This window comes from Nyctibius grandis, chromosome 4, assembly GCF_013368605.1.
Source record: "Nyctibius grandis isolate bNycGra1 chromosome 4, bNycGra1.pri, whole genome shotgun sequence".
NCBI classification, from domain to species: domain Eukaryota; kingdom Metazoa; phylum Chordata; class Aves; order Nyctibiiformes; family Nyctibiidae; genus Nyctibius; species Nyctibius grandis.
This window is the reverse complement of record NC_090661.1, coordinates 48,122,929-48,149,656: the sequence shown is the minus strand read 5'-3', so window position 1 is coordinate 48,149,656 and position 26,728 is coordinate 48,122,929. Positions and strand designations below refer to the sequence as shown.

The following is a 26,728-nucleotide window of genomic DNA, read 5'->3' as shown; positions in this document are numbered from 1 at the left end:
CCGCCGGCCGGTAGCTCCCGGAGCCGGCCACGCCGCGCCTCGCAGCCCGGCCCTCCGCAACCAGCCCGGACACCGCGCAGCCCGCGGGCACAGCTAGTCCGGCCCCGGGGGTGGCGCGGGACACGCCGGTACTCGTAGTGCGCGAGTGGGGAAACGCCGGGCCCGGCCGCGGCGGGGAGACTCCCTGTCCCGGCGTGCCCTGCGCGGCAGCCGCTCGCTCTCCCCTCCCCTGCCCTGCCGGTGGCCGTGTCTGGCGCGCGAGAGGGGGCGCGGGGAGGTGAGCAGGACAGGGGGGCGGCACCAGGGGCGGCGGGGCCGGGAAGCGGGACCGGGACCAAGGGGCAGGGACCGAGGGGCAGGGGCGAGGGCGGTGATTCCCCTGAGGCAGCCGCGCGGTGCCGTTGCAGATGAGCAGGGCGAGGGCGGACGAGGAGGAGTACTGGCACAGCTCCAAGTTCCGGGCCTTCACCTTCGACGACGAGGAGGACGAGCTCTCACAGGTAGGGTCCGACCCCGCGTCTGCCGGGGCGCCGCGGCCCGGCGTGAGACCCACCACCCCGGGCAGGCCCTTCCCCTGTGTCCGTCTCAGCCCAGGCCTCCGCCCTGCGCTTCGCTGAGGGTCTGTGCTTCGTGGGTGGGGTGGATGCTCACCTCCTGCCCCGTGTGGAGGCCACCAAGGGCTCCCGTATCGCCCCCCACGGTAGCTAATCCGAAATCTCATTAGGACCGTGGTTCCTCGCCCGTGCACCAAACTGCATCTCCTGCAGGTTGAGCTGTCAGTGCCTGTGTAGGTGTCGGTGGCCTTTGGATTCCCAGTGGTGAGGAAGGGCTGCTGTGTCTGTAGGACACCTGTAGGTGTAAAATACCTCCTCCAGAAGAGGCCGTGGAAGCTGAAGAAGCTGTATTCAAAGCTCTGAGGGAGATTGTTTGAAGGTAATAAGAAACAAAGAGTGCTCTGCAACACTGGTAGTCTTTATCCAAGCTCTTTCTTTTGTCCATAGCTAAAGGAATCCAAACGGGCAGTGAATAGTCTTCGCGATATCGTTGATGATGATGATGACGACCTTGAGAGGGTCAGTTGGAGCGGAGAACCTGTGGGAAGTAAGTGCAGAAGTACTGCAAGTTATCCTTGAGACTGAGGGAGTTTTAAATTACCGCTTAAGTCATGTCATTTAGTCGAGGTCAGGAGTACTACTTGCTATCTAATCCTGCACATCTAATCTAATTGTAGTCTCCTCAGGTCATGTTGTGAGCCACTTGATTTACCTGTGTGGATCCACTGAAAAGAGTGAGCAGAAGCCCAAATTACATAAAGGACTGCAGACAAGTGGAGGGAATTCACTCTGTTTTTCCCAATGTGTAGCCTAGCTTAGAGCAGATATTTTGGAGGTTATGACTTGGTATTCATCATGCTCAGCTGGCCTGCAGGATTCTAGGCGATCATCTCCTTCACATTGCTGCCTGAAATGGCACCATTTAAAGTTCTCTGTCCTTTGTCCCCACAGCACTTTAAGGAGATATTCCAAGGCTTAGTGTGTGTTTATAGACTGACTCTTATGCTTGAAGTTTGAAAGGGAGTTGTAAGCATTAAGCAAATACATTTCTAGTGATGACGAAAGCGAGCTCATGACCCCCCACACGATGCTGTCGGCTGCTCTTTGGAGTTCATGATCCACAGAATACGTAGCACTTGCTAGCCACTACCAAACAGAGAAAATATACATTTGGATCACCCAGAGGACCTTCAAAGAGTATGTTCTTCTTGTCCTATGCTGTAGCTCCTCCCTCTGGTTCAGGCCATTTCTTTTCCCACCCAAGGTCTCTACCTATTGGCTTTTTTGCTCTATCACCCTGTCCTAAAATGTGTGTGTTGTGCAGCTGTGTGAAAGGAAGGGAAAACTGTGTCTTGAGCAAGCAGGAGGGAGACACATGCATTGTTGCCAGCAGCATATGCACATTGATAGCTGTTTTGTCTGTGTGGGGAGGAACGCTATCTTAATTTTCCAGTGTTCAGGAAGGTATGCTCTTATGCTTCTGTAATTTGAGGTAAGCCAGGGATTCTCTGTCTTGCTCTGTACTTCTAGGGCAAGGATTATGCTTTACCCCATGCAACAACATATAAATGTTGGGTGGTCTATGCATTTTTTTATGTAAGCGATAACCAGCTGTACAACACTGCTGAAATCAGCCATTTCTGGAGGACAATGTGCAACTGTTTAACAAGCAGTGTTACACGAGACTGAGATTCTGTGCACTGCATCTGCTTAGTGCTGAGAGTCAAAGTTATCAGGATGTGCTAGTGCAGAACTGACCAGGACACACGTGGTAACATGCCTGCCATGCCATAAGATCATTCTTTACAGACTGATTTTCTCTTTCTCTGCTATAAATGACCTCTGTCTGCACATAGGTATCTCCTGGTCAATCAAAGAGACAGCCTCCAGCAGCACTAGCTCGCTGGAGGGCCGAGATTCCAGCCTACAGAAGGGCTCTTCCTCCTATGCTGCCTTTCCCAAACAAGTTTCCTCCTACTCCCTAAGCAGCCTATTCAAAGGTGAGGTTCCTCACGTACAATATGGACAAATGGGTTTTCCCTCAAGAGTGTCAAGGGGCAATTGTGTTATGTAATTGTTTTCTCTTCAGTGTATTGCAAAACAGAGAAGCTCTGATCTCTCCTCAGTGTGGGAATGTATCTCTCACTGGTCAGAAATTGGAGACTATCTTGTGCAGAAGATCGCATGCTCTTGTGTTGTGGGAGGGGGCTTTGGAGATTATGGTTTCTTAAAAGCCAGGTTCCACAGAACAGCAAGGTAGAGCACAGCACTGTACAGCAATCTGTTTGCATGGTAGAAAAGAGCAGGCTTCAAAGGGACTGGCTTGACCAATGTGGCCCTCATTTGATCTTCAGTACTGTAGACAAGACAGGTTGATTATCCTGTATTTGGAGCTTAGCTGGCTGCTGTTGATGCAGCAGTTGGTTCAGCAAACACATGGTAACAGCAGTGGTAGCATAGCTGGTTATGGGGGGAACTGCGCAGCACGCCATGGGGAGACTTACACAGCTTGCAAGAGTTCAGCTCTGCTGTCTCACAGACAGACAACAAACTAGCTTTTGGTTTGTCTCTCTTTCTCTGGGGTGTTTTTTTACTCTCGACTTTGATAATACAGTGATAATGAAAGGCATCCAGATCACAGCCCTGGTGAACGAAGCCGTGCATGTTGCTGTGGCCTAAGCAGTGCTGTGTGCTTGAGCCCCTGCTCTGCAGGTAGACGAGTGAATTCAGGCTCTCTAACCTCTGCTGGCCTTAGCAACAAGAGGGCAGATAGGGCCGGGGTGTGATGTGGTTTGTGATGCCGCAGACAACTTCAAAGCCTTAGACTGCAAGCAGGTGAGCCCCAGCTATGCCAGTGTAGCGTGAATCACTATACAGGGTGGCTTGTTCTACAGTGGCATGGCTGTAGCGCACTGGCTTGCAACCTAGGCTTGTGTTCTCTCTGCAAGAGATGTTGCTGGTGAAGAGACAGTCTCTCATGAGTGTTTGATTTGATTTCAGGACGGAACAAACTTCCAAGTTTCCAGTCCCTTTCAGATGGTAAGTTTTGAATCCATGCCTCATTTTGGGAGGGGTGCAGATTTATGTAAACCAAAGCATTTCCAAAAAAAGGGAAGTGTCATCTTCCTTATGTTGCAGAAAGGGAGACTGAATAACGGGTGGTCTGAAAGTCATTCAGCAAAGAAGCGAAAGAGTTGGCATGATGCTTTGCGGTAATCTGCTTATGTACAACAGATGACTGTTGGGTTTAGAGCAACTTTGTATTGGCATTTGGTGCTTGAGTTTGGGTCTTCTGCCACAAAAACCAAGAAAAGTGTGGGTTTGGAAATGGATGTGAATCGGGATTTTGATGTACTACTCAGCTTTGCCTTTCCCTCTCAGCCCTCTCTGACACAGGAGTTAAAAACTACGCTCCAGAGCTGCGCAGACCGAAAGCTGAGTACAAGGTGAGCAGCCTGTGTTTGTAGTGTGCGGAGATCAGAGTACTGCCAGGAGAACTTCCTGCTCTATTGGTAGTCATGGGAAGTGATTAATTGCTATTTCAGACAGCAGAAGGCAATGCAGGGAATAGGGCAGGGAGCTGCAAAATGCAGCCTCACAGTAATTTAGGTGTTCTCTGCTTTTGCTCAGAAGCAGGGAGCTTGACTGGGGGTCTTAGTTAGTCCTTCTCCTAATGAATGGCCCAGCAATCTTTGTGAAAAGGATTTTTAAATAGTGCTTTGCCTATAAGTTGCTTTTGTGCTGGATCAGTTGAATTGGCATCGTGTGCTTTTTAAATGTTTTAAATCTAAAGGCTTCTAAATTTCTTGTTCATAAATCACTGGGAGAGCACAGAGAGAGTTGTACAGAGGTGGGGTTCCAGTTGGCAGGAATGCTCTTCTCCCAAATAAGCAGTGTTAGGTGTTGCAGAATCTAGTGGATTTGGGGACTGAGTGGATTCCTCCTACTAGGTGTGAGGTTGTGGTTCCATGTCCCCAGGTCCAGCCAGTAACAGGACTGAGCACATATTCCCAACAGATACAGACATGCACAATACTAACACAGCTGCCCACATGGATTAACACAGACAGAAACCAATGCCTTTACCAACAGATACATAAACATACAACACTCAAGCCTGATCCTGAGCTTCCTTTCTGTCTGACCAGGATTGAATTCCACTAGTGAAACTTACGCACGCTCAATGGGTCTCTCCAGTAGCTGGTCTTAGACATCCAGTTTGTTTTGTAGCTGAATCCCAGACTCCAGTCTCCTCCAGTTGCTGGTACCTGGACCCCTGAGCCCCTAGGGCTCATGGTTCCATTCCGGTTCCTGGTACTCAGAGTGCTTATTCTACTCACTGGGTGGTTGAGCTTGAAGTTCACTAGCGTTCATACGAATACATATGCTTGGAATAGAGAGCCCACCCACACAGCAGGTGGTTAAATATAGAATTTAATGAGAATGTAAGACAGACTGCAGTGTTCCATTGCAGGGCTCCGTCAGACAGGCACACTAACCAGCCACTTGTTTAAACTTGACTGGCACCCTATGGCCCCTTTTACCTCTATTTTCCCGTGCTTGTTCCTGCACAATTCATTTTGATCCCTGCCTTTCCCTGCTTTTTGTCTTTCCCATAAACTTCCGTAACACGCCTCACACATTTACACAGCCCTCTTAAAACGTGCCAGGATTCTGTTTCCCCTGCGTCTCATACTAGGTCCTGTGCCTCTTCAGGGTTGCATGGTGTTTGGGGAAAGTTTCTTTGGTTTACTCATTTTGGAGGGTTTTACGCAAAGGATGATGACCAGTCAGTGTGCTCAGATTGCATTGATTGTTAAAAAATATTTTAAAATATCAGATTATTCAAAAATATTTAGTAAAACTAGCACCAACATTAAGATCTGTAACATTTGACTGGATCTGATGTAATACTATGCTTTTTTCCTTCCCCTGCTGCCATATCCTGTCGTCTCTGTACACAGTCACTAATGTGCTTTTTGTGTTATGCTCATTGGCTGTGATCTCTTTGCCTATGTTCACAGCAGACATAATCAGCCTACAGCTGGGAAACGTATAATTTAAATTTTACCCCAGTGTCATTAAATTAACTGTGCTAAAGCCATTGAAACATCCTTAAAGGATTAAAAATTTACAGTTTCCAGTTAAAAACTCGGGAGGACCTATGAGAAAAGTGTGTTATTTTCATATGTGTGACTTAAGGTGACAATGCATAAAATCCCCTCAATACATATTCTAATATTGTTGGAAAGTGATGATATGGTATTGTACCAATATAATAAGGTGATATGGTATGACAGAAGTATGATTATGTAGGAATCAGAAAATGCACCTTCTGAAGCTGCTAAGTGTTTGATGTAGCTTCCACAAGCCTTTCAGTTTTACAAAGTTCTCAAACTATAGAGCAGAAAGACCTTTCACTTCCCCTTTTTTGTTATTTTTGTAGGAACAACCTCTTTCAACATTCTCAGGACTATGCATTACTGATTCTTTGGCAAGAATAACCACCACTAGTCAAAGGAATCTCCCTTAGATTTTTGACTGTTTAGTAACTGTTTATTAATCTTATATTTTTATCATTGTAGTTTTGCAATTTCCTATCATCTTTCCTTTCCTCTTCAAAATTTTCTTTACTGTTCAATATGTACAGCAGCTACAGGAAAGCTGGAGAGGGACTTTTTATAAGGGCATGTAGTGATAGGACAAGAGGTAATGGTTTTAAACTGGAAGAGGGTAGATTTAGATTAGATATTAGGAAGAAATTCTTTACTGTGAGGGTGATGAGATGCTGGAACAGGTTGCCCAGAGAAGTTGTGGCTGCCCCCTACCTGGGAGTGTTCAAGGCCAGGTTGGATGGGGCTTTGAGCAGCCTGGTCTAGTGGAAAGGTGTCCCTGCCCATGGCAGGGGGGGTTGGAACTAGATGATCTTTAAGGTCCCTTCCAACCCAAACCATTCTATGATTCTATGATATGATGACAGACCTTACTGAGGCAATAGAAAGACTCTGTGCAAACATCTGAGCCTCTAGCTTCCCTCCCCACCTGCATGCAGAGTCTGAGGGCCCAGCATCTGCACCTGAACACTGTAGGGACACATCCTACTAACAACCTACCTGGTGCAGCTGAATGGTGTCTGAGAAGCTACACATGAGCCATCACTCTGATCCAGCACAAGTGGAAAGCAGCTTGGGGACTGCTGGCGTGATCTGGCCTCTTGAGGCTCAAGAGCTTTTTATTTTTCTTGTGGCAGGATTACAGCAGTGATTGGAGCCCCAAAGATACAGTCAGGCGAATGCAGAGGGGCAAGGTAAGGACTTTCCACTCCCACCCGCTTGCAAGAGATGGAGGGTGGGTTGTCCTAAACTGCTTTACACTTCCCTGTGTTCCTGGCTGTTCCTGGAGCAGGGAGGGGATCCGTGTTGCTTGCAGCATCTAGCAGGGACAGTGCTCTGCCTGTCTGCTGCTTTGCCAGGTGGCAGTGCTGGGATCACACTAGCTCAGGAGCAGCAGGAGACCTTCAGGGTGTTGTTGCATTATTTACTTGAGTCGTCGCCTCAGTTAGGCTCTAACAGGAGGTATCTGTACTGCTGTGTCCCTCTCTACTCTTTCTGCTCCCTGGGGCTTGCTTTATGAAAAAAAATTCCGAGGGTGTGGGGCTTTACTTCCCTTCTTAGTTGGTGGCAAATGGAGGGAGGAAGACAGAAGCAATCTTGGTTACACTGGAGCTAGAATCTTAGTCTCAGCTGCCTCAGTTTGCAGTGAGCACACAGGGAGCTTGTGGTTTTACTCTGCATGTGTCTCCTCAAAGGTTGAGGTGAACTAAAAGCTGAGAGGAGCCACAATTACAGGGTAAGAAGAAGGGAGAGAGTCTTACAACTTTACTTTTCTGGTCTCCTCTGTGGAAAGGGCTCCGCAGAGTTCCCTCCTCCTGTCAGAGCTGGTGGTTTGTGGTGTGCAGGGAAGTTTTGCCTTGTTACAAGGGTGTTTGTGCTGAATGTACAATGACTGCTGTCCTAGCCTGGGCAGTTATGAGGGCAGACTCTGCAACGTCTGTGGACAGATTCACAGGGATCATGCAGCATATGGTTTCAGCTAAATGAGAAGTTCTCCACTGGTTGGGAGGGCAGTTAGTCATGTTGCTGCAGGGCTCATGGGGGAAGAATAGGTAGTACCTTGGGGCTTGGTTCAGCCTGGGGATTGTCTGATGTCCCATATATCTACTTATACCTCTTCTATCTCCAGGTCTGCTCTCTAGAGAGATTTCGCTCCCTGCAGGACAAGCTGGTGCTCTTGGATGAAGCTGTGGCACGGCATGATGGGAATGTCATTACAGCTGTGAGTCCTGCTGAGGCCACATAGGGCTGGGACTTCCTGGGTGACCCCACAGAGGGTGCTTGTGTGCATGCAGTCAGTTGGCCACCTAATCTTGCAAGACAGGGAGTTGTTCTTTACTTAAAACCACGAAGTTACTGGAAAGTGTCAACGCATAAGACTGGGAAGTTCCGTATTCCTGCTGGCTTTCCTGCCACTCTGCAGAATTCATGTCAGGTGAATAACCAGGAACCTGATCCTTCAGCCTTACAGATCTTTGCATCAGCTTCTTGAAGGCTGAAGTTTAGTCAGCTAATTGCAGCACAGAAGATATGAGGGGCATCTCCAGTTTATCTGGCTTCCAAAGCATCAGGCAGCAAATGGGACTGTGTCAGAGCTTCCCTCATCCAGGTCTTTTTAACTCTCATGGAAAGGTTTTTCTTTGTAAATCTTGGTCTCATTTATCTAAGCTCCAGAGCAGGAGCTTGGGCAGGCATCCAGGCAGCTGTGGCCCTGGCTCACTGCTTGTCCTGTGCCTAGTGGGTAGCAGAATTCAGTTCAGTGCTGTAAGAGCTGTGTCTTCAGAGGCCTGTTGCTAAAGCTTCCCCAGGCCTTGACCAGTTTGCTGTCTGTCTTAATTCTGGTGAAGACTGATCTGATCAGCTGAGAGCTGCCTCTCTGTGCTCACAGGTCCTGATATTCCTGAAACGGACGCTGAGGAGAGGTAAGTGTGACTGGGGCCAGGGTTTCTGTAGTGTGTTTCAGTTAAGGGCAGAGGGGCTAGTTCTTGCACTGGGTGCAAATCACAAAGACAGCATCTGGGGTATTGCTGCTTTACTGAGCACGAAATATTTTTGCAGAGAGTGTAACATGGGAGGGGGGATGGTGATGCCCACGAAGGCCCCAGAGAAGAGCTTTAAGCAGTGGTAGGTGGTAGTGGTGATGGGGTGAATGAAAATGAATCTGTAGGGGTAGCACACTGCTGTTAATTCAGCTGGCAGCATAGTGAATGGGCTCTTCTGTGCTCTAGCCTCCAAGACTGTGCTTTGAGATGGGATAAGGTTGTTGAATCCTGCCAATGGCTTGCAACTCCATGCACCGTGCTTAGCCCCCCCTGGCTTGGTAGTGCTAACTGACTTTACCCACCTGTACATATCTTTCTCTCCTGTAGAGATCTTGTTTCGGGAGCTGGAGGTGCGGCAGGTGGCCTTGTGTCATCTAATCCATTTCCTCAAAGAGACGGGTGAGCAGAAGTTGCTTCTGGATCTGCTCAGGTGAGGCTCTTGCCCAGCCTTGTGGCAGCGCTGAGCGTGCTGCTAGGAACCTGCCTCTGAGTTAACGCTTACTTATTCCCTTTTGCAGGTTCCTAGACAGGACTGAGGAAGTTGCTGTGAGTATTCCCAGGAGCAGAAGCTCCCTTTCCTCCATGAAGAGGGAGTGTAGGGGGCAGGGAGAGGCTGGTGGCAGGGTGTCTGGTAGTCAGGCGAGAGCTTTGCATCCCCATTTTGCCCCCTGGAGTCCTGTATGTCCCAAATCCATGAGAACAGACTGCTTCTTTTCCCTCTCCCTCCAGCTGTCTCAGTACCGGGAACATTTGAATATCCAGGATGTAGAAAAAAGGAGGGAATTTCTGAAAGGCTGCATTGGGTAAGAAAAAATGCAAGAGGGTGGGAGGGATGTGGGTGCTTCACAGGAGATGGTAGTAAAGAAAATTAGACCTCTGTCCCAGTGCCACAGCTTATGCAGTTTGAGAGCTGACGTTGGTTTTGCCTCAGTGGGAGTGGGGTGTTGTGCACACAACGTAGACCAGAGAGGAAGAATTTGTGTTGATCGCTGGTCCAGCAGCTTTTGCTGCTTACTTGGGGGCAAAGGTGCTTCAGGGACCTTCTGATTGTTGACTCTTCAGGTTGTGAAGCATGAAATCTTGGGTGCCTGAGTACTTGAGAGGAAATTGGTAGCATCAGCTATAGGTTGTTCTGTGAGAGATACCACATAATTTTTCCTTCTCTTGGAGCCTGTCTAGGAGAGAGCCAGTTGGTGAGGGCAGTGGGGCAGGAGCATGAGTACCTACTAGCCACTCGGGCTGGAGAGAATGGGAGGTGTTCCCCACATCTCTGTCTGTGGAGAGCATGTTTGGTAGAGAAGAGCATCCTTCTAAGTGTACTGTCTTAAGAGCTGCTGACAGTGTTTCCTTCCTCCATGTCTGGCCAGGCTGCCATTTTCAGCTGAGGATACCTCCCACATCCAAGACCATTACACCCTGTTGGAGCGACAGATCATCATTGAGGTATGAAATCTTCCCTGCTGGTCAGGAGATAACTGGGACTAACTGTGAGATCTCTATCTGTCCCTAACTTACACCACTTTGGATCTAACCAGCCTGCCCTGGCTAGTGTAGTTTAACTGCTATCCAAGCTGCTGTGCCAGGCATATGTGTGAAATACCAGTGACCAGAAATACTGAGACTTCATGGCATTTTGAGGCTGTGCTTGTGCATTACTATCACAACGCTTTCCCCAGGTCTCTACCCCGCAGCTAGGTCAGGCAGTTGCCCTGACTCATGTTCACCCTCTCTGTCTTCCTGTTTCCGCAGGCCAATGATCGGCACTTGGAGACAGCTGGGCAGTCAGAGATTTTTCGAAAATATCCTCGCAAGGCTTCAATTCTCAACATGCCACTAGTGACCACCCTCTTCTATTCCTGTTTCTACCACTACACAGAGGCTGAGGTGAGGATGATGTGGGAGAAGAGAAAGGTTACATCTCATCCCTGTAGCCCTCAGTATGTGGGCTGGTTCTGCTGGGGCATGTTAAGGAAAGAAGAGGAGGGAGGTCGTATTTCATCCCTCAGAGAGACCTCGAGGAACCCAGCTCCACTTGTCCATCTGGGACCAGTTTAGAGTTTTCTTTTGTGCTCTAAGATGGGACACTCAACCTGGGACAGCCTGTCAAGGAGTTGCCAACTAGAAACCTCTGTCTTTTACTTACAGCTCCAAGGAGCCAGAATTGGCATTTAGTTCCATGAGGCTGAGGTGTGTGATATTGGTCTTGGAAGTGCTGGAGGTGCACGAGTTGAGGATGTAGGGGAAACCAAACCAGAGTGCTAATGGGGTTGGATAGTTGCTCTCTTCTGCCAGCTGTTCCCTGCTGTGCCATTGACATGAGCAAAAAGCAGTAAAAACTGGGGGGATTCACCCTGTGCGAGGCAAATGCCTTGCAACAGGTGTCTGAACCTCTCCCGTGGTGTGCCCTGCTGAGTTTGCACTGACCTGTCTGCTCTCTCTAGGGAACGTTCAGCAGCCCGACCAACCTGAAAAAAACATTTAAGGTACGTGAGTCTCCTGCTGTTGTGGCAGTGCTGGCTGAACATGTGGGCAGCCAAATTGTATTTAGTGAGGGGGCTGGGTAGGAGGAGTTTGAGGGGCTCAGCACTGAGATAGGGAGGGGGGCATGGCATCCTCCTTGAGCAGGGCCATTTTGGAGGCTCAGAAAGGCAAGTGGGAGCCATGTGGAGGCTTCCACTGAGTGTGCCCTGTCTGCAGCAGCACTTTAAAATCCCCACCTCCTGCTCTGTGCAGTGCTGACCCTGGCCTCAGGCAGCATCTCACCTCCTTGCCTGGCTGTTGGTGTGGGTCCTGACAGGGCTGGAGGCAGATGCCATTCCTGTCCAACCCACACAGGCCTTCTGAGCTGTACTAGTGCTCTGACTGCAGCTGGCTGCCTTGCAGATTCCTGATAAGCAGTATGTGCTGACTGCCCTGGCTGCCCGTGCCAAGCTGCGAGCCTGGGATGATGTGGATGCCCTCTTCACCACCAAGGTGAGCTGCAAAAAGCCTTGCTAGGGACTCAGTTCCAAGTACTGATATCTACTACTGATAGCTGGCTTGGTCTGGAGTTACTGGACAGACTGGTTTTATTTCAGCAGGGCGCAGCACCTCTGCTGCAGGGTGTTGGAATATGTTCCTCCTCTCCCTGCCTAAGACCACTGCTGGGCCTGACTTGGCTGCAGCAACAAGGTCAGAGAAGAGGGCTGCCCTTGTGCTCTGTTACCAAAGGGTACACAGCCACTGCATGAAGGTGCATGTGGTGGCTGGTGGCTTACATTGCTGGCACTGGGGAAAAACATTTTCTTGTGGCTGGAGGGATTGCTCTTTAGGATTAACATAGGGTTTGGCTCTCGTTTCAGAACTGGCTGGGCTACACCAAGAAGAAGGCACCTATTGGCTTCCACCGGGTGGTGGAGATCTTGCAGAGAAACAATGCTCCTGTGCAGGTGATCAAGGAACCGCTGCTTATGTCCTCCTGCTCTTGGTTGGGATTTAGGGCGTGAATGATTCCCCAAGTGAGCTGCTTCCTAGCTGGGAGTGGGAGAACAGCTTGCCGAGCTGCTGGCTCTGCCAGGTGGGAGCAGCATTCAGCTGAGTGACACATGCATCAACAGGAAGAGTGGGTGGTAGCAGGGGCTGAGTCCTAGGTCTGACTGCAGGAGGGACAGCGGGCCTAGAGTTGTCTGGGAGCTCTCTCCCCACAGTGCATTGCCACCTTTGTTTGACACATTAACTTTTCTTATGCTTAATCTGGCTGGCAATGGTTAACCTGATCCATAGGAACAAGGTAGCCCAGGACTCTGAGCTTTGTAAGCATAGCTTTACTGCCTCTGGGGTCCTGAGCGGTCTTGCCCTGGTCACTTGTTGCCTTAGGAAGGAAGGGGTCAAGACTGTGTGACCAGCGACCTTGAAAGGTTTTGTGGCTGGGGTGAGAGAATGAGGCAGGAGGTACCTGCAGAAGGGAGCTGAGACACTCTTCCTTTCCTTGCAGGTGCTGCAGGAGTATGTGCGCCTGGTGGAGGATGTGGAGACACGGCTGAACCTTGCCACCAAATACAAGTGCCATGATGTTGTCATTGAGGTAGGTCCCTGCTGTGTGTGTGAAGAGATGGGACAAGAGCCTGCTTTTTCTCCCTAGCTTTCCTGTGCACTTCCATGTGCCACTGCTGTCATGTGCCTGGTGGGGTTTGTTCATCCCTGTGGCCTGGGAGCAGTGATATGGTTCCCGGTGGAAGCCAAGTGAGCCAGGAGAGTGGATCCTAGCGTTTGTGCTGTGGTGGGAACTTGAGGAGGGATTGAAGAGTTGCCCTGCTCATCTACAGGGCAGCATCTAATTGTGGAAGTGTCCTCTTCACTCCACTTGTTGCTGGTTTTGCTGTTTATCTAGACATACAGGGATCTAAAGGATCGCATCCAGCTGACAGCATATAAATGCAAGGTGGAGCGAGGCTCTGCAGAAGAAGAGAAAATAAACAGCATTCTCAACAACATGGTAAGAAACGCCTGCTTTGTCTTCCAGAGACTCTCATCAGAAATGGCCATAGATTAGATGTAGGGGCATGGCTGTCCTATGTACTTTTTATCCCTGCTGGGAAGCTAATCTTATGTTTGGGGTTGCATTCAGTGTCAGAATGAAGGGTGCAACTGATAGAAATAATACCCTGTGGCCATAGTTGTCCTTGTCAGGGACTGGGACTCACTAACTTGGCCCCTGAGGGATCTGTGTTCAGCACTGATGTTAGTCATGTCTCATTCTCTCTTTTAGCAAATCCGGTGGAAGAACTGAACGCCTGTGAAGCAGCCTCCTTGGCCGTTGCCTTGCCAGTGAAAGAGGAAACTACAAAACCTAGTCCAGTGCCAACAGAGCAACTCTGTTACTACTCATTGCATGATCAACGTTCGTCAGCGACAGTGGGTGCCTGTGGCTTGTGGGACAGTGGCATTCAGGCTGGTTGAAGGCAGCGGCTCCAACGTAGCCAGCAAAACCATGGTACTGATCCACCAGGGTTGATTCTTTTTGGAATCCGATTCTCTTTGACTTGGCTCTAAGTCAGGCATCATTTTTGTTTATGAAGGGAAGTTGCTGGGCACAGCAAGGTTATGTTTGCTCTGGGTGGTGCCTGGGCTTATTCTCGCAAGAGGAACAGGTCAGTCACACTCGTGGGTCTCTCTACCAGACAGTGCTGACCAGTCCCTGTAACACTCAAGCTGGCTTGGGCATCACCAGTCATGGCTGTGGCTGGAGTAAAGCCTACTGGACTGTGTTCTCCCTGCATCAAAGAGTGTGTTGGGAGAAGGGACCAGCTGCACCTTAAAGCTCTTTGTTTGTTTGTTTGTTTGGGGTTTTTTTTGCTGGTTTGTTCTGGCTCACTCTAGGAAAAGAGGCATTGTACGAACTTCTGCAGAGAGCCAGGACGGCAGGCTCTGCCAGTATCCTTGTGCTGGCACTCTGCAGCTCTTGGAAGATCCCTTTATCAGGGAAGAATAGGCACCTAGAGTGGAGCTGGTCAGAGTCCTGCTGGGTTGGATGGAGAGCAAGGAGGGACCCCTCTCAGTTGGCACAACCCTGCTGGCCCCAGCAGCTCTTTTCTCTGAGAGTGTTACGCCAGGAAGGATTGAACTGCACTTTCTCAGAAACACAACTCCTCAGGCAACTGCTGGCTTCATCCTCCCAGACCTCACTTAAATTCCTTAAATAAAGCTATCTCTTTCTCCTTGGGCTGTTTATTTCCTTCCCACACTGAGAACTTTTGTCACTCTGTGTGCTAATCCTGAGTAATTTATCATACCTCCCACCAAGTGAGTATGCAGGGTGTTTTCTCATGTCCTGAGAAGCACAGTGCATGTCACCATGGCGTGGCTTTGCTTGCAGCAGTGCCTTATTTCACACCTTCGATTCCATCAGCACAGATGAATTAATTATAACGTTTAGGAGAGTTTGCAGCCACAGGGGTGGTCACACAAAGGTGAAGGTTATATGTAGTGATGTACCAGTCTGAGGGCAGGTTTGGGTTCCAGCCTCCCTGCTGCACTGTGCACTCTTTGTTGGTGTTTGTTTTTTTTTCTCACAGATTTGTTTAGGTTGGAAGGGACCTCTTGATCATCTAGTCCAGTCCTGCTCAAGCAGGGTCACCTGGAACAGGCAAACCAGAACTGTGTCTCCACAGCTGGAGATGACTCAACTCTGGGCAACCTGTTCCTGAATTTGACCACCCTCACAGTAAAAAAGGCGTTTTCTTGTCCTCAGATGGACTCTCACGTTTCAGTTTGTGCCCACTGCCTCTTGTCTTCACGGGGCACCTCTGAAAAGAGTCTGGGTCCCTTTTCTTCATTCCCTCCCATCAGATACTTACATACATTGATAAGATTCCCCCTGAGCCTTCTCCAGGTTGAACAGTCCTAGCTCTTGGCCGCTCCTCATACGAGAGATGCTCCAGTCCCTTAGTCATCCTTGTGGCCCTTTGCTGGCCTCTCTCGAGTATGTCTCTCTCTCTTTTGTACTGAGGAGCCCAGAACTGGACACAGCACTCTGGATTTAGAGAGGAAGGATCACCTTAACCTGCAGGCAGCATTCATGCTAAGGCAACCCAGGATGCTGTTGGCTAGAGTAAGGTTTGCTGCCAGGCTCTCCCACGTGCCCCAGGCCAGGACATTGCTTGGTTGTAGGAGTTGGCATGGTGTCACTGGTTGGGATTTATGTCAGGGAGCAATGGGAGAAGCTGAACACACCCTTGGAGGAATCTGATGAAGCCATAAAATAAATCTTCACACCTGTATTCTCCAGGCATGGATCCTGGATGACCATCTTGTGGTATGACTAATGATACAGATGAGTAAGGCCGGGAGCAGGGGAGCTGTGATCTGGCTGTGCCTACTGCTCCCCTGACCTCAGTGTGCGGTTTGCAGGATGCAGTGCTTCTGACCCGTGGGTATTGGCACTGCCAATGTCCCAAGCAAGCAGGACCACTTGTAACAGAAAATGCTGATGTGACACATGGAATGGGGTTAGTGATTTAGTTCTCCACACCCCAATACTAGAAGCTGGATTCCAGCTCTGTGAGCACCTTCCAGAGCACCAGGATACCATGGCTGGTGTGTCTGATTGATTGTGCATGGTGCATCAGAGAATATTTGTCTATAAGGCAGCATGTGGGACACGGCACCATACTTGGCGTGAAGAACAAGGGTGGCCTGAATGAGGCCCCCAAGTTTCCACCCACTCAGGTTCTGTCCTGGTTGATGTCTCTTGATGGTGTGGCAGGCACCAGCCCTACGTCTGCGGGCAGCGAGCCCAGACCCCTGGGGGTGCCCAGCCAGCCCAGCCTGGGCACTGCTGCTGCCACGGTGAGCACACGGTTACCGGAGAATCGCACACTTTCACCAGGGGAAGCTGGGAGGGTGGGCTTTTCCAGAGCCACCGCAGCATCCCCCAGAGCACAGAAGAAAGCCTTTCAAGTCCTCTCAGGCTGATGAAGCAGGAGAATGTGAGGAGGCCTTGATGTACCTGACAAGGTACTGCAAGGGGCTGGCAGTGAACATGTGTGCCCATGCCATCTTCTTCTGCAAACTTCTCCACAACCTCAGGTAAAGAGGAAGTGAGCTCCTCACTGTGGGTAAAATGTGCTGGCTGGGTGACAGTCATGTCAGGGAGAACCGCTGACATGCCAAGCTCTTCCCAAACTATTGCATCTTTACCAAGCTAAAACGTGACACAGGCACATCACTGGTCATTCTGGTGTTGGTCTGAACAGCATGAATGTGTCACTGGGAGGACTGGGGAAGGTGGCTGGTCTCTGTAGGGAGTTTCTTGCATGGTTTACACCAGCTCTGTATGAAGTTCAGCATTATATAGGTATTCCTACACAATGCTACAGTTTGTTAGCTTTTTATCTGCTTCTGCATGGTTAAAAACTCACCTACTGTTTATACCCACACTTGTTGGTTACTGAACATCTGCATTTGTATAAACTCACTGTCAGTCAGTCTTAAATCACTTGGACTAGTTTTCCCCTGAGAAAACCAGGGAATGGAGATCATCTCTAGCACCAAACTGGGGTTTCATCCCAGCAACCCTGTAGTGCCCTATGCTTGTGACTTGTTCCTGTGTCTAGTCTACTATAGTAGTAGTAGCCTGCCACTAGTCTATATGATTTATAATGAGCCAATCATCCTCCACTAGCATGTGCTGTCCCACGTCCCCTCTCTGCAGCAGCCTCTGCTGTCACTAGTCTATCCTCCTCATGCCAAGTCCCTGAGCTTGGCCATTGTGTGGGTTAATGTGTCTGCCAGGTATCAGCTCTTAATTGCTGAGCTGCTTTACAGTTAGCAGCCAGTTACCCCCAGCATGGGTGGTGTGTTTGGGGATGGGGACACCATGCTCGCTTGGGTCTAACCCCAAGCCCCACAGATGCTGTCCATGCCAGGCTGCAGCCATCCGCCTCTGCCTCTCTGGCAATCCCATTGGAGAGCAGAAGCATGAGTTGGGCTGGATGCAAAGAGTGGCGTTGGGATGTGCTATCTGGACACATGGCACAGGACCCTCTCTGGAAGGGCAGGACTGCACATGGTCTGGGCAAACCGTGGCTCACACTGGGCTGATGCCAGCTTCTCTGCTTCCCCAGGCAGAGCGGGAGTGAGAAGGGTTTGCCGACTTCCTTGGGGCACAGCCATGGCCTGAAGGTCGGGATTATTGGCAGGGGCCACCTTGGGAAGCAGCTGGCCCAAGCGTTCCTGAAGCTGAGCTGGGCTTCACACCCCAGTATCCGTTTCCACCAGGCGCCCTGAGAGCCCGGGTAAGTGCTTCCCAGCCTGGGCCTGGAAGTGGGACTGCACTTATGTGGACTTTTAACTACACTTTTTTCATAGCACTTCAGGCAGAACTCACTAAATAATGTTCTTCTGCCAAAAATATTGAAGCTATGGAAACTCTAGGTTTTTTTTATTGAGAAGGAGAGAATGCTGTTGTAGAAAAGATCTTTATTTGGTTAGAAATCCACTGTCCACCAAACATTTAGTTGTTGCCTTTTTTTTTTTTTTCAGTCCCATCTGAGTGTGGTGGAGACATTAACCCTGTTCTTTGAACACTGGCTAGTTTAAGGCCCGTTTTAGTTTAGTCCCACCCATTTTTGTGGCTCTTCAAAATTCTCCTTGTCATTTATCAGGAGCCTGGTCGGTGACTGAGGCTCCAGGTTGTTAAACATTCACCCAACAGAGAAAACATCTCCCCAAATGAGCGGCAGTGCTGAAATGGAGACGTCCCTCACCTTGTTTCATGGCTGCAGCGTCAGTTGTAGCCAACAAGCTTCTCACTGGGCTCTGAATACCCAGCCAGGGGAGATCAGCCTGCAGCGTTACAACTGTTTGCACATAAACTGCCAACTGCCCTGTAAACTCTTATATAAAACAAGACAAGTGGGGAGAACAGTTCTCCAGGGAGATTCTTGGAACAATAAAATCCTCTTTCTAATCATCTCAGGGCAGAGAGGAATCAGGGATTATTAAATGGCTTTTTATAGATCTTGAAAACCAGCCAGATTCTAAGGCTCGGCTGTTTCAGCTAAAGGCCTGTGTGAACTGGGGCCAGGCAGCTGAGGCAGCTCAGCTCTCTGCATGTTTATTCCTGGCAGAGAGGCTGCCTGCTCTGTGTCCCTCTGCTGCTGCCCTTTGCCCTGTAGGAACAGTGACGGGCAGCAGCCAAAGTCCCTCCGTGCCACTTGGGGCAGGCAGCAGGCAGTCCCAGCCTGGGAGCGGTGGTTTGTGTTTCACCTGCATGTGGCAGAGCACAGGTAACCATGCTGCTGGCGCCCGGAGGTGCTGGTCGGTTACCTGTGCTGCTTCTGTGGGCTCGAGTCCCTTCCTCCTTGCTTATCTGCAGCAGACCTGCAGAAGCAGGGCTCGCGTGCTTTTACAACAATGCTCAGCTGGTGGCCGGGGCAGACATCACATTCCTCTGCTGCGTCCCATGGCACGTCCTGTCCGTCTGCTCCATCATTCAGCCTGTCATCCAGAAACCCTGCGTTGTGTACAGCCTCGTCACTGCCAACCCTCTCCTCAGGTAAAACGGACCACATCACTTCAGAGCCTGGACGTGCTGCTGTTGTTTGGGACCTCATGGGTCAAGCACAGCATGCGTGCTCGGGCCAAGCCGGAGCTCTTGTTGCTTCTCACAACTTTATTGTGAAACACTATTGCAAACCTTGTCACAGTCAGTCACTTCCCCAAGTCCCCAGCTGCTGGAGTCACGGGAACTCTTTAGTTTCAGCTTTCTGTTTGTCTAGAGGAAGTTGTAGACTTTGTGGCTATAAACCTGAAAACATGATCAAAATGAGTGAAGGGAGCTCCAGATCAAACACAATGCTGGCATTGAAACCCCGCTCCTGCCAGGACCTCAGATTATTGCTGCAAGACAACCTGTTGTGAGACAGCGCAGGAAACAAGGTGCAAAGAAGCAGCCTGCAGTCGCCATGGTCGAAAAAGCAAACCCGGTGCATCATGTTTCACTTGAAGCTGCTGCTGTAGCTCTCCCAAGGGCTCTGAGTGCAGGGGTATGACCTGTACCCCTGCTCCTGACTGCAGTGGGTGCCCAGCCTCTGTGGTCCTGCCAGTCCTGGCCTTCTGCTGAGGTGACCAGTGAGGGGCCAAACGTGACACTGCTCTTCATGCTATGGGTGAGGCTGTTTACTAGTAAAAGGTTTGCAAATCCTGCAAAGGATAACTGCTTCCTCCTGCTTACCAGCTAAACCTTGTTTCTCCCCGATCAGCTAAACCTGGGTGATGCTGGCTGTTGATTGCAGGGCTGAGGGAGGTCAGTGGAGATCCAGCTGCAAGGGGGAGAGGAGAGGACAGGATAGGATAGGAGAGACCTTGCTTGAGGGAATCTGCCTGCAGTGAAGGGACCTGGACCTCGACACGTTCCAGTGCCGCTGCAGTTGTGGTATGACCTATGTGCACTGGGGGAGAAAGTGCAAGGGATGATTTTTACACACACACGCCTTTTTTTTTAAAAAAAAAATAGACCACTACATGACAAAATTAACTATCCTACTGTGGCCACCTTTCTAGAACTTTCTAGCTGGTTAAGACGGCTATTGGAAAGGAGTCACTATAAGAAACGTTAACGGGATGAATCCCAGCAACTGTTGACTCAGGCATGGATGGTGCAGGGGGATATTCCCTGCAGCTTCCTCCGAGTTCCCCTCACGCAGGACCTTAAAACCCCACGATCCCACCCGTGCTGTGCAGCCACCGCCGGCTCCGGGCACCTGCCCCGCCGCAGCGCAGCCCCGGCTCGCCGGGACCATCCTCCCTCCCCCTCTCCCTCCCCCTCTCCCTCCCCCTCTCCCTCTCCCTCCCCCTCCCCCTCTCCCTCCCTCTCCCCCTACCCTCATGTCGTCTGCCTCCGCTCTCAGGTTGCAGCACCTCCTTCCCCCCAGTGCCACCGTGAGGCCGCAGCACCAGTGCCCTGCCCAGGAGCCTGTCGCTGGGGGGGGCGAAGGGGACAGTCGCAGCGGCGCTGCGAGGCCCTGCTGCCGTGCAGGCAACGTGCCCCTGCAGCTCCCGAGGGAAAAGCCCTCTTTTTGCTCCAACTTGGTGGCAGTTCTGAGGAGTCGCGCTCGGTGGTTTCCCTGTCACTGATTCAAGGCTGGGTCTGGGCTGGTGATGATTTTCTCAGTTAGGGGTGCAGTGTGGGGAAGAAAACCCTCCTGGAGCAATCCTGGCACTGTACAGGTAAAGCTGGAGTGGACATAGCAGTCATGCACAAGAGGTGGATGAGCAAAATGAGGCAGTTTGTGTCTCCTTCACCAATTTCTTTGATTAGCACCCTGGGGGGTCACCCTTTCTGGCAGGAGTGCTGCTTTCCTTGTACCTGCCACCAGTTTCTAAAGAGCTACCACTTCCCTTCGTGAAACAATAGCAGCTCTGAGGCTGAATCAGCAAGCAGGAGCTGAGACACACTTTCTGAGCAAGAACATGGTCCAAAATCTTTCTCTCTTCCCTCAGGCACAACTTCTGTTTCCATGGATGTGCTGTTCTGTTGACGGCTGCTACCTCTGTCCACCGCAATTTCATTATACGCTTCTGCATGCATTTCTAATTCTTGCGTTGCTGAACGCTCTTAAAGCAGCTACAACCATGGTAGCTGACTGGTTAGGAGTGCTGACTGGTTAGGAGTGCTGACTGGTTAGGTGGCTGACTGTTTACTTGATGAGAATGAGCTACAGAAAATACAAGCTATACTCATTACTATTAATTTCAGCATCCCTCACCTAAAATGATTCTAGATCAGAGGTTTCAAATAAACCAGCTCTGGTTGATTGCCAATGCGATTCTTCACAGGAGTGGGAGATAAGAATATCTCTTCATACCTGTGTGCACACTGGCCATTGACATTTGATTTTGTTTGTCCTGCAGGGAAAATAAGAGTCAATGCTGAACGGCTGGTGGCCATTTTCTACACAGCCCTGAACAGCAGCATGTGGCAGAACCTGCCTCCCCAGAAGGCATTGAAATTACTCAGTGGTCACTGTTTTCCTGAACGCTGCCCCATCTGTGCAGAGCAGAAAACTTCCTGCCCACAGTTTGTGTGCAAGAGTTTTGTCAGCAAAGGTTTTGCCTCTTCAGTGACTCAAGAGAAGTAAAGGGTTGAATGCTGAGATACTGCTTGTCCAGGCTTCCTCTTTGCTCTGAAACTTGCCTCATCCCACAGCTGAAACATGGGCTGTCTTGTTGGGTTGGAAGGTGCTGACCTGTGTGTTGCCCTTATGACCACATACCTGCTAGGGAAGATTGCCTCAGATGATGTATTAGCAATAAAAGACCTGGAATATAATCTCTGAGTTATTTTGTCCCTAGTTCCTGTTTGGCTACTTATCAGGTTTGTCTGAAGCCACTGATCAGGACTAGAGTATTGGATGCAGAAAAAAAATTCCTATGGGAATGTCTTGAGAGGACAGTTATTATGGGTAACGAACTTACGGTAGTTCATGGACTGGACTGTTGAGGATGTTAAGTCAGGGGAACACAGCTTGAGGGAAAGGACTCCTGCTTGTGCAGGGTTGTTCTAGAGCCATTAGGTTCAGTTTTGCTCTGCATGGCAGAGTAATGCCAGGAACACTTTAGATCCAAGACTCTGAGTCTGATTGTTTCTCAAAGACCCAAGAAAGAGACTCATAGTCAGACATTGGAAAAAAAAACATTATTTGTTAAATTATTAGCAAGCTGCTTCACACTGTTATTGCCCATAAATGGTTCCATTTGTTTTCTTTTCCCAGAACCTTCCACTGGTTTGACTTGACAGCTGCACAACTGAGCGAGTCTCCCTTTAGCCAGCTGCTAGAAAACAATGAGCTTGTCCAGTGCCATCTTGCTCTACTATACCAGGCATCCTCTGGAGACTGGCCTACAGATTGCCAGTGTGGGCTGATCAGCACCAAGGCATCTCTTACTTCAGCTGTAGTGGAGCCTGGTGTGCTGTTGGATGGCAAATGTCCATTCTCCACAGCTGCTTCCAACACTTTCTCAGAAATGCCAGAGAAAACTGCTATGATTCTAAACCCTCGTAAACTAAAATGCAACTCATGGCAGAACACTTTGCTGAGATCTCATCCTAGCCCCCTCACAGGACTGAGGGGTGCAAGAACCAGCACTGTTTGCTCTTGGACTCTTTAAAATATTCCAGCCAATAAACCCATGTACACAGTTGCTTCTACAAGTTTCACTCTCTAGACTGCTCAGCAAACTTGCTTTTCCCTGGCTGCCTGAGTCTTGCTTTATTTTGGTCTGAATTTGCTTATTACATAGTCATCTTGGCCTATGAACTGCTTCAGTTTCACTAGGTTTCTGTTGCAGTTTCAGTAGAAAACTGAATTACAAAACCAAATTACAGTTATTTTGTAGTGGCTACAGCTTTGGCGTGAATAACTAAACAAGATTGGGCCCAGTCCTTTTTTTTTTTTAAATTTTTCCACAGGGGATCTCGAGAAAGCCATTGATGCCAGACAAAAATAGTAGTGATTTAGTCAGGAGCACTCTCTGCTGAGCCAGGCTTTAATCAGCACTTATTCATACTTCCTTGCTGGTGATAATGCACCCCACCACCACAGACTACATGATACTTCTTTCAAGGAAAAAGGAGGTAACTGGATATTCTCTCCAAATCCACCCAGGACAAAGCATTTTTTATTCCCTAAATTCTCTAGTTAGGCTTACGGTATTCTCTTATACTTCCTGCCATCGTCTATCATGTTTCAGTACTGTTTACTATGATGAACCACTGCCTGGTTTTGCCTCACAGGAAATAATTTCTGTGGTGAGGCCAGGGATTGTGTGAGTGTTGTGACTAGGCCCCTTGCTTAATTACAATCACTGACAGCAGCTGGCACCACACCTGTAAAACCAGGGATTGTATATCCCATTTATCTTACATCTGGGCTTTACAGTGAGCCCAGTCTACAGACACTAAAGTCTGGGAGAATATTCACTTGAGCTGCAGGGAAGTTGTTATCAATCACTGGTAATTAAAATATGTCTGTGATTGTTTTTTGGTCTTTTTAATCAACTGTGAAGCAGAAGTGAAAGACAGAGAGTGGTACAGTGTGATTTATAGCTTCTGCTTCACTTAGTTCCCGGAAGCAAATGAAGGACTGCAGAAAAGAGCCAATGTGGAGATGTGTTTGCTGTCATCAAATGGCTAAGAGCTGCAATGGCCTTTTCTGTACTCAGGAGAAGGTGGAACTGTATCTCCTTGGACAAACTGCAAGGGAATAAGGGTATATTCTGCTGTCCCGGCTGGGCTTTTTACAAAGGTGGAATTGCAGCGTAGGTCTCTAGTCCTGCCTCTGGGTGCCCTGCGGTACAGGGAGAGCATCTTCTTCTGCACCAGTCTGGGCTTCTTGCAAAGGAGGAACTGTAGTATAGGGCTCCAGTCCTGCTTCTTGGATAAACTGTGAGAAAGTGAGGGCATCTGCTTTCTTTCCTGATCGTGACTTTCGCTCCAGGAAGAGACCCATGTTGTCTCTGTATGGGAGGGCAATGGATCTGTTGAAAAGAGGCTCCTCAATCCCCAGCAACAGTCGCACATGTCGTGAAATCTCCTGAAAGATAAGAAAAAATACCAGAAATGCTCATTTCACAGGGCAACAGCTAATACCATTCATTCTGTGTCAGAGCAGCAGGAAAAAGAACTGAATTTCTGAATTTTGGAACAGTCTCACACTTGGACTTGCGAGTCGAGAGGGATCTGAGCTCTGTGAGACATTGTAAAAGCAGAGCAGTCCGCTCATTCTCCAGATTTACTGCAGGGGATGGCGTCACATCTGGTCTCTTAGTGGCACAAATAGCTCTGCTTTCCTCTTTGCACTTCTAGAACAAACAAGTTATGGGTGAATGAGCTGGAGTCTATTCTGCCTAATGCAAAAACACTGCTGTTTGTTAAATTATATTGTCAACAACAGAGTCTGTACACATAAGAGGTATAAAACCTAATTAAACCGATAAGCCATATTGCTCCTTAAGAAAATGATGGGTGACTGGCTGTCTGAGCCAGCTGGACCTGGAACTGTCAGTGAACAGAGCCTTGCCATTATTCTTGAAGTCACTTCTGAGAATGTAACCTTCTAATTTGACTGAAGCTTTGAAATACAATTCACAGGGTTTTACTGACCTTTCACAGCATTTGCTCAAAACCTTCCCCCAACTTTGGCTTGACTCTGAAGAGCAGTACCCTACTTCGTGTGCTATCAAAAGAACATCGGACTAGTATCTTCAGTGGTTTTGATATTTAAAATATCAGTACAGGGGAATTAAAACCAGCGGTACCTTCACTTGCCTGTGCCGTGTAGCTTCCACATAATTCACTGTGCAGTTCTCTACTGTCATTTCCCCTAAATTGCAAAAAGTTTCTATCTCAGTAGGCTGATGCTATCACGTTTATTTCTATAGTAACTATCTTGGTTTCAACTGTTCACAGCCTTACGTTGACATTTCTTGTTGGGAAGCTGATGTGCCCAGGATTATGGCCTTAACTTTGCACCTGCTCTAGTACACACTTCCTGAAGGACCCAAAGGGCCACGTCCTGCTCAGTGCTCTGTACGCTTGGATTCTATCAGAGTAAAGTTCTCTAAAACACAAATAACTAGGAGGATAGGGCACAATCTTCAAGAACATCTAGGTTCCACTGAAGTCTGTGAGATGTTCCAAATTCACTTGCAAGCTTTGGAAAACACTACAGAGATAGTCTCATTTCCAGGCTTGCTGCAGTATGCTGGCTATCGCTTATCCTAGCCCTGAGGAATTTCAGTTTCTATAAGAGGAAGAATGGGTTACAGTTGGTGTCTTTAACCTGTGTCTTAGTGTTTCTCAGCAGTTAAACTACCACCATACGTAATCCCTATATCCCAATGAGGAGGTGAGGCTTACAAAGCCTATGAAATTCTTGCCATCTTTGGTAAGTGCAAATGACTATAAAGGCTGCATCTGCTTGTACTAGACATACTCTTGAAGGGCTGCTGTCTGAAAAACGAAGCGTTGTAATCTGATGCCTTCTCCTCCAGAGAACAGGCAAAGTCGTGGCACTAGTCAAAGTTTTTTGTGGCATATTTAGTTTCAAACAAACAGTTAAGATTGTGCAGCCAGACAGAACTATGGAGAAATTACTTTTTGGTGCTCTAGAATAAAACAAACAGTGCTCATACTCTAGTCGTTGGACCATAAAGATTTTTCTCTCTTCCTGGTTATTTGAACTTCTACCTTGTGTCCTCTGGGGAAAGCAACTTTAAATCATGATGCAAAACAAATGATGTGGCTGTGAAAATGCAGCCCTGAGTCCCTCTGTGGTTTCCATTAGGGAGGGGAAGGAGGGTAATGAGATTTAAGTCAGCTTGCTTATTTTACGAACCTTCATTAAGCTTTGGAAGGCCAGACTGTGGTCCTGAACTTCAGTCTAGTTAGCTTAACTATCAGTGTTTGTTAAAGAAAAGATGTGGGTTTGGAAGGAAAATGACCAGACAATTGCAAGTCTATAAAATGAGGAGGAGATAGAGATGCTGTTTGTGTTCAGCAAAGTGTACAACAAGGAAATAATAACAAATTGCCCTTCTGCTGCTTGAGATCAGTGGCTCGATTGCTGCAGGTTAAATCTGACTAGATTTTTAGAAGTTCTACCAATCAGTAAGTGGAAAATTACTGTAAAGGAATTCTGAGGGATATCTAAGAAAGGCACATCCATCTTGCTAAGCAATTTCATGGGGCAAGAGGAGCAACATAGGCTTAAAGAAAGGCTAAGCACTTCTGATGCACTTACGGTGTCCCAGAGAGGAAGCCTGTGATCTCCATCCAGCTAAGGATTTACACCTGAAAAGACTCAAGAAACGTTAACTGTTTGGCTCCACAAATTTGCCCAGTTTCAGGCTCACTCTTTGAATAAGCAATCTGCCTGGGAGGACAGGCTATAGCCTAGCTTGCTTGCAAGCGAAAAGAGTCAGAGCTGGGCTCCCAGGGGCTGGGGAGGGAGCTCCGGGACCTGCAGCCGGCCGTACCTGCATGTGGCCGAAGTCCGTGACGCCCATGGCGGGCAGGCTGGAGCAGTTCGCGTGGATGAGGCGGCGGCCGGTGATGCCGTTGGCCCTGAAGCACTCCTGGGCAGGGAAGCGGAGAGAAAGGCGGGTGGGCCGCGGGCAGCGGGTCGCCCTCGGCCACTACCGCCCCCCCCTCGCCGCTCACACACGCTCACACACACTCACACACAGAGTTCAGGGCCACTGGTTCAGGCGGCGGCGAGGGCGGGGCTCACGGCCGGGCCCGCAGCCCCGCACCTCGTACTGGGGGAAGCCGAGCTGCGCCACCCACTCAGCCACCTCCGCGGCGCTCCAGGCCAGGAAGGGGCTGGCGGACACCGGAGTCCCCGCGCCCTCGGGCTCGGGCTCCGGCCCCTCGGCCGCCCCCGGCCCCACGGGCCCCGGGCTCGGCTCCATCGGCGCAGTCCCCAGGCCGCCACGGTAACGCGTCCTTCCGGGCCCATGGCAACCGCCACTTCCTCGA

At 49.4% G+C, this 26,728-nt stretch overlaps 3 protein-coding genes across 6 annotated transcripts; 2 read left to right on the top strand and 1 right to left on the bottom strand.

The window, feature by feature from the left end:
* The first annotated feature begins 15 nt into the window (after positions 1-15).
* VIPAS39 (VPS33B interacting protein, apical-basolateral polarity regulator, spe-39 homolog) lies at positions 16-14,405 on the top strand. 3 transcript variants are annotated; one of them, XM_068398101.1, is made up of 20 exons: positions 17-128; positions 408-500; positions 1,002-1,101; positions 2,411-2,554; positions 3,555-3,593; positions 3,936-4,000; positions 6,805-6,861; positions 7,797-7,889; positions 8,556-8,589; positions 9,037-9,139; positions 9,228-9,255; positions 9,439-9,512; positions 10,077-10,152; positions 10,459-10,593; positions 11,151-11,192; positions 11,593-11,682; positions 12,051-12,137; positions 12,683-12,772; positions 13,079-13,183; positions 13,457-14,405. In XM_068398101.1, the coding sequence occupies exons 2-20, from the start codon at positions 408-410 to the stop codon at positions 13,475-13,477; spliced, it is 1,476 nt and encodes a 491-aa protein (XP_068254202.1). In that variant the 5' UTR covers positions 17-128; the 3' UTR covers positions 13,478-14,405. The 3 variants fall into 3 exon arrangements, with proteins under 3 accessions (XP_068254203.1, XP_068254202.1, XP_068254201.1); XM_068398100.1 differs by having other exon boundaries at positions 17-277; XM_068398102.1 differs by lacking the exon at positions 11,593-11,682 and having other exon boundaries at positions 16-277.
* Positions 14,406-15,283: 878 nt separating this feature from the next.
* NOXRED1 (NADP dependent oxidoreductase domain containing 1) lies at positions 15,284-22,698 on the top strand. The gene is given in 10 exon segments (XM_068397375.1): positions 15,284-15,298; positions 16,076-16,275; positions 17,313-17,456; positions 17,458-17,487; positions 18,569-18,745; positions 20,100-20,171; positions 20,173-20,258; positions 21,103-21,325; positions 21,963-22,156; positions 22,661-22,698. Coding segments are annotated over 10 exon segments (1,179 nt in total).
* On the bottom strand, positions 21,976-26,670 carry SAMD15 (sterile alpha motif domain containing 15). Of its 2 annotated transcripts, XM_068399464.1 has the most exons (4): positions 26,503-26,670; positions 26,227-26,325; positions 25,992-26,041; positions 21,976-23,783 (listed from the first exon to the last, which is right to left on the bottom strand). In XM_068399464.1, the coding sequence occupies exons 1-3, from the start codon at positions 26,659-26,661 to the stop codon at positions 26,036-26,038; spliced, it is 264 nt and encodes an 87-aa protein (XP_068255565.1). In that variant the 5' UTR covers positions 26,662-26,670; the 3' UTR covers positions 21,976-23,783; positions 25,992-26,035. The 2 variants fall into 2 exon arrangements, with proteins under 2 accessions (XP_068255565.1, XP_068255564.1); XM_068399463.1 differs by lacking the exon at positions 25,992-26,041.
* Between the last annotated feature and the right edge of the window lie 58 nt (positions 26,671-26,728).

Bases quoted from the DNA above. Each gene is read 5' to 3' on its own strand.
- VIPAS39 (XM_068398101.1), top strand. From the start codon at position 408: ATGAGCAGGGCGAGGGCGGACGAGGAGGAGTACTGGCACAGCTCCAAG. The intron at 1,102-2,410 runs GTAAGTGCAGAA...GTCTGCACATAG, and splicing joins GAGCGGAGAACCTGTGGGAA to GTATCTCCTGGTCAATCAAA. The intron at 4,001-6,804 runs GTGAGCAGCCTG...TTCTTGTGGCAG, and splicing joins GACCGAAAGCTGAGTACAAG to GATTACAGCAGTGATTGGAG.
- SAMD15 (XM_068399463.1), bottom strand. From the start codon at position 26,661: ATGGAGCCGAGCCCGGGGCCCGTGGGGCCGGGGGCGGCCGAGGGGCCG. The intron at 26,326-26,502 runs GTGCGGGGCTGC...TTCCCTGCCCAG, and splicing joins TCGGCTTCCCCCAGTACGAG to GAGTGCTTCAGGGCCAACGG. The intron at 23,784-26,226 runs GTACGGCCGGCT...CTTATCTTTCAG, and splicing joins CGGACTTCGGCCACATGCAG to GAGATTTCACGACATGTGCG.